Below are 13,442 nucleotides of genomic sequence, written 5' to 3' on the forward strand. Positions count from 1 at the left end.
TCCCGCAGGGCGCGGGCGGGAAGACGCCGGAGCCGGGGCGCGCTGTCCCCGGACCAACAAAGGCGGCCGGGGACACTTCCCGAGTCACGCAACTTGCGGGGGCCGAAGGGTTAACTGCGCGCACGACTCCCGCGCTTCCCGGCCCCCACTCCCACCGTCGCTAGGAAACGCCGGGAGTGGGGGAGGGGCAGGCGGCGCGGCCGAGGGTGGGAATCTTTTTCGGGCGCCCGGGGGCGGAGGCAGGGGAGCGCGCGTGCGCGCGCCCGCCGTCCGTCGCCGCGGTGACCGTCCTCGGAGTCCGTCGGCTCGCGCCCCGCCCCCGTTCTGCTGCCCCCTCCCCTGTGGCGCGCGGGGGGTGTTTCTCGCTCCTCCCGAGTTGCCGCCGCCGCCGCCGTCGCCGCCGCTCCTCCTCTCCCAGGCTTGGGTTTCCCAGGCGTTGCTGCCGCCGCTACCTCTGCGGTCTGTATGAGGAGGAGGAGGATGTGAAGATGGCGGAGCTGCAGATGCTGCTGGAGGAGGAAATCCCGGGGGGCCGCCGGGCCCTCTTCGACAGTTACACGAACCTGGAACGGGTGGCGGATTACTGCGAGAACAACTACATCCAGGTGCGAAGCAGGTCCCGGCCTGGGCGCGGGGGGCCTCCGGCCGGTGGGCGCCGCGTGGGGGATCCCCGGGCCGGGGGCCGCGCGCTCTGGGGGGCGTAGGGCGCGCGGGGTCGAGGCCGCGGCCGCGGCGGGGACCCGGCCCAGCGAAGCCCCCGAGGCCGAGGGATTGGGAGAGTAGGGTGGGAGCCGGGGCTGGTGAATTGGTGAGAAACCTGCGGCTGGAGGAAACTGTAGCTTTAATACATTTTAAAAAAACGGTGAATCAGTCCGCGGTGTGTGTGTGTGTGTGTGTGTGTGTGTGTGGTGTCGTGTCGTGTCCCAGCCCCTTCGCTGCTTCTCCCCTCGGCCGCCCCCGCTCTCGGTACCCGTCAGTGTTCGGGATGGCGGAGGAGGCGGAGAGTGGCTTTTTCGCTTTGACAGAATCCTGCTCCCCCGTATGGCAGGGGTGTGGGGGGATTGATGGATCACCCCCTCCCCCAAGCTCTGGAGGATTTTTAAGGGGCTGTGTTGCTGCGAAGTAAAGTGCCTTAGTTTTATATGCATATAAATGTCTCAAGAGACTGGTAATTTTGCTTTTTTTTTTTTTTTTTTTTTTTAGTTTCTAGCCGGGGATCCAGCAGAAGAGCAGTTGTCTCTTGTTGGAAGTTATTGCCATTTTCCTCCCTATGGAGAATGAGAAATTGCATGATAATGAACACCCCCCCCCATTCCCGTTAGAATAGTTCATTTTCCTGTGGGAAAAAGAATTGTATTTTTCAGCAAGGATTAGGAAAGGATCCTCATGGTTTAATATTTTCCCGAGATGGTTGGTTTGGCTCGGAGACTCGTAGTGGTAATGTGTGTTATGTATATGGAGGTGGGGTATATTGGGGGAGATGGGATCCAGCTGCGCCCGGACGAAGCAAAAGATGCTGTGGATTAAAAAAAAAAAAAAAATCCTTCTTTAAAAATTATTTGAAAGGATAGGTTAAAACACAGTTTGCAAATTTAGCATCTTTTGTTTTCTCTATGGCTTATTCTGAATCACAGGTTCTACCTCCATTTTTTTCCCCTTCCCGTTTAAATTCTCTTGGGATAAAGGTGGAAATGGAAGAAGTATGTTAAATTGCTCTTTCACTACCGTCTTTTTCTTTTTTTTTTCTTTCTCCCACTTCCATCTCTCCAGGCATCCTTCTTCTTATCAGCTATGTTGGGAGGCATTCTTCAGTCTTAGTATAAACTAAAAATTAAAAAAAAAAGGTGTTAGGATTTATGGGTTCATAAATTTTGTAAGGATTGCATAGTTAATCAAGGATGGTGTTGTGAGATTTTACTTGATTGGATATGTACTGAATTCTCTGTTATCTTGTAGGGACTATTCCTATTGGGGAAGGAACCAGGCATAATCCAAGGCTTTTCCCTCCAAAGGGGCACTTGAAAGTATGGCTAGTAGGAACAGAAAAAATGTGTCTTAGGTCAGAGTTCATACAAAATATACAGTGGTCCATATTTGGAGGGTGCTTTGCTAATACCCAGCGGGATAGAAAAGAGTCAAATGATTAGTTGTTCAATTTTCAACTGAATATTATTCAAAAGTCTTCTGCAGCCTGGCACAGTGTAAAGGTTTGATGATACACACCTAGTGTTTATAGAATTTCGTAGTGTAGTTAATAGGAGAGGCTGATCTGTGAACAGATGAATAATGTAGTGTGTCAATTTATACTCTGTAAGGACAGAAGGACTGGAGGAAGCTCTGTGATTCTCAGGGAATTCACAGTCTCTTAGGAGTGGCAGATCTAAAGGACCGAAGTGGTAATTCCATTGCCTCCTGCAACATATTATGGGATTATAGGTCTGAAGAGACACTGGGAGTGGAAAAGTGGTTTGGTAGCAGTTATTACCAGTAGTAAAAAATAAGGAACAGATTTGTCTCTCTTTGGAAAATAATTTTTATTTTTGAAGGTATAGTTTTTCTTCGATTACAGTTGATACATAAAGGTAAAGTATATGGGTTAATAAAGCTGAGGGGTTAAAGGGATTAGGGATTGTCCTCTTTTAAATATTTTAAATATTGTCCTTTTTAAAATATATTTCTTCTAGTTGAGAGGAGGAGAATATTACTGCCACCATTATGTTTTAAATTCATCGTATAGCTATTAATAGAAATGGATTTGAAAATATTTTTTCAATTTAGCATTTAAAATAGCTTTTACACTTTAGATTTTACCTCCTAGGTTATCATCTGTTTCATGATTCAGTGGGTGTATTATTGGTGTTTTTCTCTTCCCAGATGACAGCTCTTTGGATGATTTGTTTGTAGTAAAGTTGATAAATAGAACATACTGATTGTATGTTTATGCTGACCCAGCTGTACAGTTGACCCAACTAGCTCTCTTTGTGACCAGAGAACTGACCAGCAGGGGTTTTGATGCTGCCTCTTACCCTGCAAAGTTAATTGGTTATGTATACGATCACGTAGTCAGTTTAGCCTTGTTATAGCAACGTGCCCTAGCTCAAGTTAACTAACCTAACACTCATTTTATTTTGTGGAAATAATTTTTTTTCCCCAATTTATTTATTTTCAGAAAAACATTATTCATTATTTTTTCACCACACCCAGTGCTCCATGCAAGCCGTGCCCTCTATAATACCCACCACCTGGTACCCCAACCTCCCACCCCCCCGCCACTTCAAACCCCTCAGATTGTTGTGGAAATAATTTTTGCCAGTAAAGTAGAAAAAGATAAATCTGTTGATTATATATAGCAAAGGGTAAGGTTCTTTATTGCGTGTTCTTAAATAGCTGGTTTTAAGCATAGGAATATTCAAATAATTAGGTTAAATAAGAATATCCTAAATGTGGATTGTATTTAGTGTGGATATTGAGCAAAGGAAGGAAAAATGATTGTACTGTCTTTCTGGAAACAACTATACTGTGTTTAAATTGTTGCTAATAAAAACATCCTTCCTGTATATTGCCAGCATTAAGAGTGACTAGGTATTGCCTGTGTTAACACACACACATACACAAAATCTACAGGTACAGCAGTGTTGTTAAGTAGTAGTTTTTCAGGTTACTAATGCAGCTAATGTTAAAAATTTAAAAATCATCCTTAGTAAAAATTTAGATGGCTTTCTTTTATTATTTCAACCTCTAGGAAAAGTGATACTAAACATATTTTTTTTAGAATGTGATAATAAAAAGTCGTAACTAACATTTGCTGCTGTTTACCTGATTTTATTTCTTCTCTGTAAAAAAGGGTTTAGTAGTTGTTTAGGATTTTTTAAGATACGTGTAAGACCTGTGTTTACTTTTTTCATTTATTAATATAAACATTGATACCTAAACTAAGAAGTGTGCAGAAATTTCAAATAGTATTTTGATTGACTTGGAATCTACATTTTTACAAATAGAAGAATTTTATAATAATATGAGTTATTTTAATGTTTTGGTAGATGAAATTAATTTCTAGTTGGTACTTTCCTAGAGCAAATCTGAAAAACTAACTAATTCTTTTTTTTTAAAGATTTTATTTATTTGTCAGAGAGAGAGAGAGAACACAAACAGGGGGAGCAGCCCGTGGAGCAGGCAGAGGAAGAAGCAGGCCCCCTGCTGAGCAAGGAGGGATGCAGGACCTGATCCCATGACCCTGGGATCATGACCCCAAGCCAAAGGCAGATGTTTAAGGGACTGAGCCACCCAGGCATCCTAAAACTAACTTATTCCTAGTTACCTTTTTGCTTTTTTAAAACAATTTATTTGAGAGAGAGACAGAGAGAGAGAGAGAGAGAGAGAGAGAGAGAGAATACAGGCACGCATGTATGAGTGGTGGGAGGCAGGGAGAAAGGAAGATGTGCACATTCCTCCCTGAGTGGAGAGTCCCACTTGGGGCTGGATCCTAAGATCCTGAGATTATGACCTGATCTGAGAATGAGAGTCAGACGCTTAACTGACCAAGCCATTCAAGCACCCCTACCTTTTTCCCATTTGTTAGATAAAATAGTGCTTTTTGTGAGTGTTAATTCACATTAGATAAACAGTAAAATCCCATTGTCCGTTGTTTGGAGTAAGAACAAAATCATTCAGTAACATGGATTTGCTTAGAAGAACAGAAATTAAAAATGATTCTTAAGGGGAGCCTGGCTGCCTCGGTCTGTAAAGCATGCAGCTCCTGATCCCAAGGTCATGAGTTAGAGCCCCATTTGGGCACAGAGCTTCCTTAAAAAATAAGAAAATTAAAAAAAAATACTTTATAAAAATTTTTCAAAAAATATACCTTAAATTTTAGTGGAAATATATATATGTATATTTCTGATATCTATGTAAAATATATTTTTGTATTTTGCTTTTGAATAATAGGAGAGACGTCATTAGTGGCTTCCTTTCTTCGTCTTTATTAATAGTGATACTCTCAGATTCATTAAAAATTGTGTGAAAAGTTTATTATAGGGAGCTAATAGAATCATGACTTGTTACCAGATTCATAAAAAAGCCATTACTGAAACAGTGTAAAGATTTAAAATTCTTATTTAATAAAAACTATTTGAATACATGCTCACTGTTGAAAAATTACTAGGAGAAATTACTAAGGAAGAAACTTAAAATTGCCCAGTCATTTTGAACACATCTGGTATTTATACTTTTAAATCTTTTGCTATACCTAACTATATATAAAAAATGGGTTCATGTTGTTTATTACCTCTGTACCTTGCCTTAAGAAGAAACTTTATTTCTATTACTTTTATTTTTTTATTTTATTTTAAAAATATTTCATGTATTTATTTGACAAAGAGAGAGATGGCGAGAGAGAGAAAACAAGCAGGGGGAATGAGACCAATATTTACATCCTTCTCTGACTTTTATCTTTTACCTCCACAGAGAGGAGTGAACCGCCTAAGTGCCTATCAGACTGGGAGACTGAATTTCCCTAGATTGAGGTGACTTAATTCATCAGGATTTGACTAAGGTTTATCACCTCAGAGAGACTAGTCTTGACTTTCTAGCAGATATTTGGTAATTGGATTTTTAGTGATAACCCAGTCATTATCAAGACCTTCGATAAAATTGCAAATACAGACTAAATTGTATTCTGAGACCCTTATTCTTTTTTCTCATTAAAATTTTTAAATTTAAATTTAATTTATTTATTCATTTATTTTATTTTATTTTTAAAGATTTTATTTAATTACTTGAGAGAGCGCACAGAGGGAGAGGGAAAGATCACGGAGGGAGAGGAAGAAGCAGACTCATTGCTGAGTAGGGAGCCCAATGCGGGGCTGAATCCCAGGACTCTGAGATCGTGACCTGAGCTGAAGGCAGATGCTTAACTGGCTGGGCCACCAAGACACCCCTAAATTTAATTTTTTAAATAACTTTTAAAATTTTGTCATCTCTGCACTTTCTTCCTCTTCCTCTCCAGTGTACTTAATTGGCCTTTTAATTCCCTTTATTGATCCAAGGACCGAGATTGCATTTAATTTTGCCCTATCCTGAAGAGCTTGTTGGTATGAAATGACCCTTTACTCAAACAATTCATAAACTCTCCTTTACTTCCTCTTCTTACTGTGGTGTGTTACCATGATTAGTGTTTGAACATGTGATAGGCTTGCTTTATTCAGGGTCATCTTTCTTCTCCTGGAGAATAGTTAATCACCACATTGATTTACTTATGTGTAGAATATACTGTGGAGATATTTTTGAGCATGGGATCCTTTTGGTGTTACTTTCCTTTTAAAATGGGAAGAATTTAAATAGCATGCAGTGGCAGTATGTCTAAATGTAATCTCAGTGGATGAATGGAAATATCTTGAAGATTAGACTATTTGTGGACTTTGACAACTTATGGTTGAATTTTTATGGGGCTTCTGGATAGATTGGCTTCATGAAGTAGCATGTGGGAGAATACCTGCTTTGAATTTTTCATTTACTTTGTGTTCCTTCTCCACATAGAAAGCTTCTAGAGGATAGAGTCATCTAAAACAATTTTGGCCTTTTTAGCCAAAGATCAGTTGATTATATATATGTGGGTCAGTTTTGGATTCTGTTTTGTTCCTTTGATCTGTGTACATATTCTTTGTTCATATCAGGCTATAGCTTTATACTGAGTCTTTAAGTCAAATAGTGTGACTCTTCTACTTTGTTCTTTGTCAGAATTGTTTTGGCTTCTCTAGGGCACTTATTTTTTTAAAAATTATTTTTATTAACGTATAATGCATTATTGGGCCCTTGCTTTTTAAATATATGTTTTAGAATTAGCTTTTTAATTTCTGCAACCCTACTTAAGATTTTGAAAGAAATTGCACTGAATCTGTAGATCATTTTGGGACAGATTGACATTTTGACAATATATATTGGTCTTCCACATCGGGGAGGGTATGTGCTATGGTTAGTGCTGTGAAGTGTGTAAGTCTAATGATTCACAGACCTGCACGCCTGGGGCAAATGATACATTGTTTGTTAATAGAAATAAAAATTGGGTCTTCCCATCTGTGGATTTGGTATTTCTACTTATTTAGGTCATCTTTGATTTCTTTTGTCACTATAGGCCTTAGAATACAAATTTTGCACAGGTAGTGTTACATTTATTCTTAGTTCTTTTGATGATTTTTGGCGCTATAGTAAATAGTACTGTTTCTGAAATTTTCAGTTCCTGTTCATTCCTAATGTACAGAAATAGGATTGGTTTTGTATATGGATCTTTTATCCTATGACCTTGCTAAATTTATATATTAAGCATAGTAGCTTTTGTTGAAGTTTGTTTTTTAATGTAGGCAGTCATGTCATCAGCAAATAAAGGTGGTTTTAATTATTCTTTCCTAATCTTTTTTCCTTTTATTTCCCTTTTTTGCCTTAAGTCATTGGCTAGGACTTCCAGTATGATGTTGAATAGGAATGGTGAGAGCCCGTGTTCTTCACTTGTTCTCAGACTTAGAGGGAAATCAGCTAATCTTTCACTATTACATATGAAATTAGCTATAGATTTTTTTGTGGGTGCCCTATGTCAGATCGGGGAAGTTCTCTTTTATTCTTAGGTGGCTGAAAAGATTTTCTTAAAAACCATGAATAGATGTTATATTTTGTCATATGCCTTTTTCACATCTATTAAGATGTTCAATTTACTTTTAGTCTGTTGATAAGGTGAGTCATTTGATTGTGAAATATATTAAAAATAATTACAGAAGGTTTGATCAGTGAATGGGCATTTTGAGTTACAGAACATCTTTCTTTTATAAGAAATGGATTTATATTAATATCTAGAAATTTGCTACAATAAGCAAGCTTGGTTAAATGGGTGTACATTATATATTGGCTGCTATTTATGCACTCTGCTAGGTGCTATATTTGTGTGTGCAAAAGGACTGTTTATAAAAACTTACAACTTTGTTAAAAAACCTTTTGTTTTCATGTTGAGATCACTAAAATAGTTCTGAAAATTTGAGAATATGATATGGGTTAAATAGTAATTTTATAATACTCTCATGTGTTAAAGATAATTTTAATTTATTTTAAGATTTTATTTGATTATTTTACAGAGAGGGAGAAAGCCCAAGCAGGGGGAGGGGCAGAAGAAGAGGGAGAAGCAGGCTCCTGCCCAGCAGGGAGCCCCATGTGGGGCTTTATCCCAGGCCCCTGAGCCACTCCAGCTCCCTGACAATTTTAATTTTAGTGGATGTGTGACTTGGAAGCTATTTAACCCCTCTGTCTCAGTTTTCTTATCTGTAAGATGGTAGAGTTACAGCAGCTACTTTATAGGGTAGTTTTGAAGATTGAGTGAGTTAATATAGCTAAAACAGTGTATGTTAAATCAAAGCTAAGACTATCAATTTTAAGATATGCCATTATTTTATGTGCTACTGAATTGATGAACACTACCTCTTAAACACTTAAAATACTACCACTTACCTGACACAGTGCATTTTGATTTGTTATGTTAAAATAGGAAAAAATGTTTATCATGCAATCAGTGAAAAATGATGTGTGAGGGTTTGCTTTTACTATAATCATTATTAATGATATTGAAAGATTTAGGTATTTTATTTTGTTATCTTTTTACCCTGTTCTTTTGTGGTGTGTCTTTGGTTACCTTTTTAATTTCAAGGATTTTGATAGGATGAGATCTGATTGTTTGAGATTCAAAAATGCTAGGTGGTGCTAGGATTTTTTGGATCCTAGTTTCACATGTCCTATTTATTTATTTTTAATCTTTAAAATTTTCAGGTTTTTTTTGCTGTTTTTATATAGGAATCTCTGCTTTCAATGTGAGGCTCAAACTCGTGCCCCTGAGATCAAGAGTTGCACGCTCCACTGACTGAGCCAGTACGGTGTGTCTCACAGTCCTATTTAACTACAACTGTATGATGGCAGTATTTTTTTTAGTTAAACAGAATTTCACAGCTTTTTGCAACTAAAATGTAGTCTGTAAAGTTGTAGTTCACATTCATAGACCCACAAATAGTTGTATTTTAATTTTCAAGATATGGTGATACACTAACTAGGTATGCCCTGGGTTCAACGACTTTATCCCAAAACTGAATTGCTTTAGAGTGATATTTCTTTTTATCATGTCCTCTTTTTATCATGTCCTCATGTCCTCTTTTGATAAATATACAAATCAACCTACCTTCTTTTATATCCATTTTATGGTTATATACTGACTGAAGGCATAACCATTATAACTTGTAGCTTCTCCAGCATTTTGCCAAGATGGAGGGAGTTATAGGTTATATAACTTATATAGAGGTTATATAGTTATAGGTTATATAACTTTATATAGTTATATAGAGGTTATATCAGGGTGATAGATTTGGCAAAGTTCAGAGGTTCAGAGAGGAGTCTTCAGATTATATGTGACCAAATTTTATATTATCATTTAGTTTATGACTATTGTAACTCCCAATTTTGAACTTAGATGTATGAGGACATTTATTTAAAATGCTAAGGCATTTATTTAACTTGACACAATATCTTTTGAGTATACAACCATATAGTCCTATAGTATTATTTCCAAATTTTGAAGGAGATTTTGTTGTATTACAGAAAATCTAATACTACAGATAGTTCTTAATTTGTAAATATCTGAACTGTTGTATTTATATTAATTTTCTATTGCTGTTACAACAAATTACCACAAATTCAGCAGTCTAAAACAACAGACATTTACCATTTTATCATTCTGGAGGTCAGAAGTCTGCAGTGGGGGGTGCCTGGGTGGCTCAGTGGGTTAAGACTCTGTCTTTGGCTCAGGTCAAGGTCCTGGGATCGAGCCCTGCGTTAGGCTCTCGGCTCAGCAGGGAGCCTGCTTCCCCCGCTCTCTCTGCCTACTTGTGATCTCTCTCTCTCTGTGTCAAATAAATAAATAAATAAATTGAAAAGAGAAGTCTGCAGTGGGCCACAGAATTGCGTTCTTTCTGGAGGCTCTAGGGGAGAATCCGTTTCCTCGCCTTTTCCAGATTCTAAAGGGTGCTCGCGTTCCCTGGCTCATGACTGTCACTCAGATTCCGAGCCAGAAGTGGCATCACTCCAGCCTCAACTTAGGTTTTCACATTTTTCTTTTTCTGCTTCCATCATCACATCCCTTTTCTCTCTCCCTCCTTCTGTTGTCACATTGTCTTCTCTGACTCTGATCCTCTGCCTTTCTTTATAAAGATTCACCTTGGAACCGCTCTGATAATCTTTCTATCTCATGGCAGATACTGTATTCACAGGTTCCAGAGGATTAGGATGTGTTCATCTTGGTGGAGGGGGAGACACAATTCAGTCACAATATCTGAACATAGCTTTTCCTTCCTTTATCAGTAAATGGCAATTCTAACCCCCTTGATACCTGAGCCCAAAACCTTGGTACCATCCTTCACCCTTCTCTTTTGCATTGGATAATAGACAACTCTATCTTCACATGTCTGGATCTGAGTTCTGCCATCTCCTCTGCTGCCAATCTGGTCCAAGCCACCATTATTCCTCAGATTATAGCAATAGCTAGAGTGATCTTTTAAAAATCTTTTTTTTTTTTTAAAGATTTCATTTATTTATTTGACAGAGAGAGAAATAGAGCAGGAACACAAGTGGGGGGAGTAGGAGTAGGAGAAGCAGCTTCCTACAAGCAGAGAGTCCAATACAGGGCTCCATCCCAGAACCCTGAGATCATGACTTCAGATGAAGGCAGGTGCCCAGCCACTGAGCAACCCAGGTGCCATGTCTTTTAAAAATCTTAGTCAAGTCATGCTCTGATCAAAACACTCAAGAGACTTCCCTTCTTAGTATAGGAATTAGAGTCCTTAACATTGCCCACAAGCCAAATGATCTGGTTTTTTAGTCTTGAATCCTCTCCTAATTTAATTGCTCTTCTCTCCTTTGTTTATTCTACTCAAGCCACGTTGCCTCTTTTTCTTGAACATAACAGGCATACTTCTGTCTCAAGACTTTTTTTTTTTTTTTTTTGGAGAGAGAGAGAGCAGGATTGTGTGATTGTGTGCACACAAATGGGAGGGGAGGGGCAGCAGGAGCGGCAGGGAGAGAGAATCCCAAGAAGTTTCCACGACCAGCACAGAGCCCTTTGTAGGGCTCCATCTCACGATCTCGAGATAGAGACCATGCCAGAATCAAGAGTTATTTGGTTAACCGACTGAGCCACCCAGTCCCCACCCCACCCCCAATTTTTTAAAAACAAGTTCTGACCACTTTTAGAAAAAATTTTTACATGAATTACTTTTCCTAGTCTCATTTGGCATGTTTCTAATGATATCAGAATCACAATGATAGCCAGTATACGTACCCTGTAGTATTTACCACATGCTGTGCCCAATTTATTAGTATTATTATTAGCAGATATGATACTTTATGTGGAAAACCCAAAAGACTGCACTCCAAAACAGTTAGAATTTAGTAAAGTGTCAGGATATAAAATCAAAGCACAGAAATCAGTTGCATTTCTATACACCAACAAGACAAAAGAAGGAGAAATTAAGGAGTCAATCCCATTTATAATTGCACCCCAAACCATAAGATACCCAGGAATAAACCTAACCGAAGAGGCAAAGAATCTCTACTTAGAAAACTATAGAATACTCATGAAAGAAACTGTGTGGAAGACAGAGAAATGGAAAAACGTTCCATGCTTATGGATTGGAAGAACAAATATTGTTAAAATGTCTACGGTACCTAGTGCAGTCTACACATTTAGTGCAATCCCTATCAAAATACCATCACCTTTTTTCAATGAAGTGGAACAAATAATCCTGAAATTTGTATGGAACCAGAAAAGACCCCGAATAAGTGAGAGGAATGTTGAAAAAGAAAGTCAAAGTTGGTGGCATCACAATTCCAGACTTCAAGCTCTATTACAAAACTGTAATCATCAAGACAGTATGGTACTGGCACAAAAACAGACACATAGATCAATGGAACAGAATAGAGAGCCCAGAAATGGACCCTCAACTCTATGGTCATTATTCTTCCACAAAGCAGGAAAGAATATCCAATGGAAAAAACGGTCTCTTTAACAAATGGTGTTGGGAAAATCGGACAGCCACATGTAGAAGAATGAAACTGGACTGTTTCCCTTACAACCATCGGCAAAAATAGACTCCAAATGGATGAAAGACCTCAATGTGAGACAGGAATCCATCAAAATCCTTGAGAACACAGGCAGTAACCTTTTCTACCGCAGCCATAGCAACTTCTTCCTAGAAACATCGCCAGAGGCAAGGGAAGCAAGGGCAAAAATGAACTCTTGGGACTTCATCAAGATCAAAACTTTTGCACAGCAAAGGAAACAGTCAAGAAAACCAGAAGACAAGGGACAGAATGGGAGAAGATATTAGCAAATGACATATCAGATAAAGGGCTGGTATCCAAAATCTATAAAGAACTTATCAGATTCAACACCCAAAGAACAAATAATCCAATCAAGAAATGAGCAGAGGACATGAACAGACATTTCTGCAAAGAGGACATCCAGATGGCCAACAGACACATGAGAAAGTACTCAACATCACTTGACATCAGGGAAATACAAATCAAAACCTCAGTGAGGTACCACCTCACACCAGTCAGAATGGCTAAAATTAACAAGTCAGGAAACAGCAGGTGTTGGTGAGGATGTGGAAAAAGGGGAACCCTTGTATGCTGTTGGTGGGAATGCAAGCTGGTGCAGTCACTCTGGAAAACAATATGGAGGTTCCTCAGAAGGTTGAAAATAGAGCTACCCTACGACCCAGCAATCACATTATGGGTATTTACCCTAAAGATACAAATGTAGAGATCCAAAGATGCACATGCACCCGAATGTTTATAGCAGCCATGTCCACAATAGCCAAACTATGGAAAGAATTTAGCTGTCCATCAACAGATGAATGGATAGAGAAGATGTGGTATACACACAGACAGACAGACAGACACACACACACACACACACACAGGAATACGATACAGCCATCAAAAGATACAAAATCTTGCCATTTGCAACAATGTGGATGAACTAGAGGGTATTATGCTGAGTGAAATAAGTCATCCAGAGAAAGAGTAATTATCATATGATCTCACTGATATGAGGAATTTGAGAAACAAGACAGAGGATCATAGGTTAAGAGAGGGAAAAGTGAAACAAGAGGAAACCAGAGAGGGAGACAAACCATAAGAGACTCTTAATCTCAGGAAACAAAACTGAGGGTTGCTGGAGGGGAGGGAGGTCAGAGGGATGGGGTAGCTGGGTGATAGACACGGGAGGGTATGTGCTATGGGGAGTGCTGTGAATTGTGTACGACTGATGAGTCACAGACCTGTACCCCTGAAACAAATAATACATTATATGTTAATAAAAAATAAATATAAAAATATTATTTTAAAAAATTTATGTATTT

At 39.0% G+C, this 13,442-nt stretch overlaps 1 protein-coding gene across 34 annotated transcripts in view; it reads left to right on the forward strand.

Moving 5' to 3' along the window:
* Nucleotides 1-309: 309 nt before the first annotated feature.
* The window catches only part of ABI2 (abl interactor 2), a 119,291-nt gene continuing 106,158 nt past the window's right edge, over nucleotides 310-13,442 (forward strand). For 14 of the 34 annotated variants that reach the window (XM_044241386.1, XM_044241380.1, XM_044241364.1 and 11 more), the window contains exon 1: nucleotides 311-605. In XM_044241386.1, coding sequence (XP_044097321.1) covers nucleotides 489-605 — 117 coding nt within the window. In that variant the 5' untranslated portion in view covers nucleotides 311-488. Of the gene's footprint in view, nucleotides 606-13,442 lie in introns of all 34 variants that reach the window. The other 20 variants (XM_044241385.1, XM_044241358.1, XM_044241361.1 and 17 more) reach the window with 3 other exon arrangements.

Source organism: Neovison vison, chromosome 3, assembly GCF_020171115.1.
Source record: "Neovison vison isolate M4711 chromosome 3, ASM_NN_V1, whole genome shotgun sequence".
NCBI lineage: Eukaryota > Metazoa > Chordata > Mammalia > Carnivora > Mustelidae > Neogale > Neogale vison.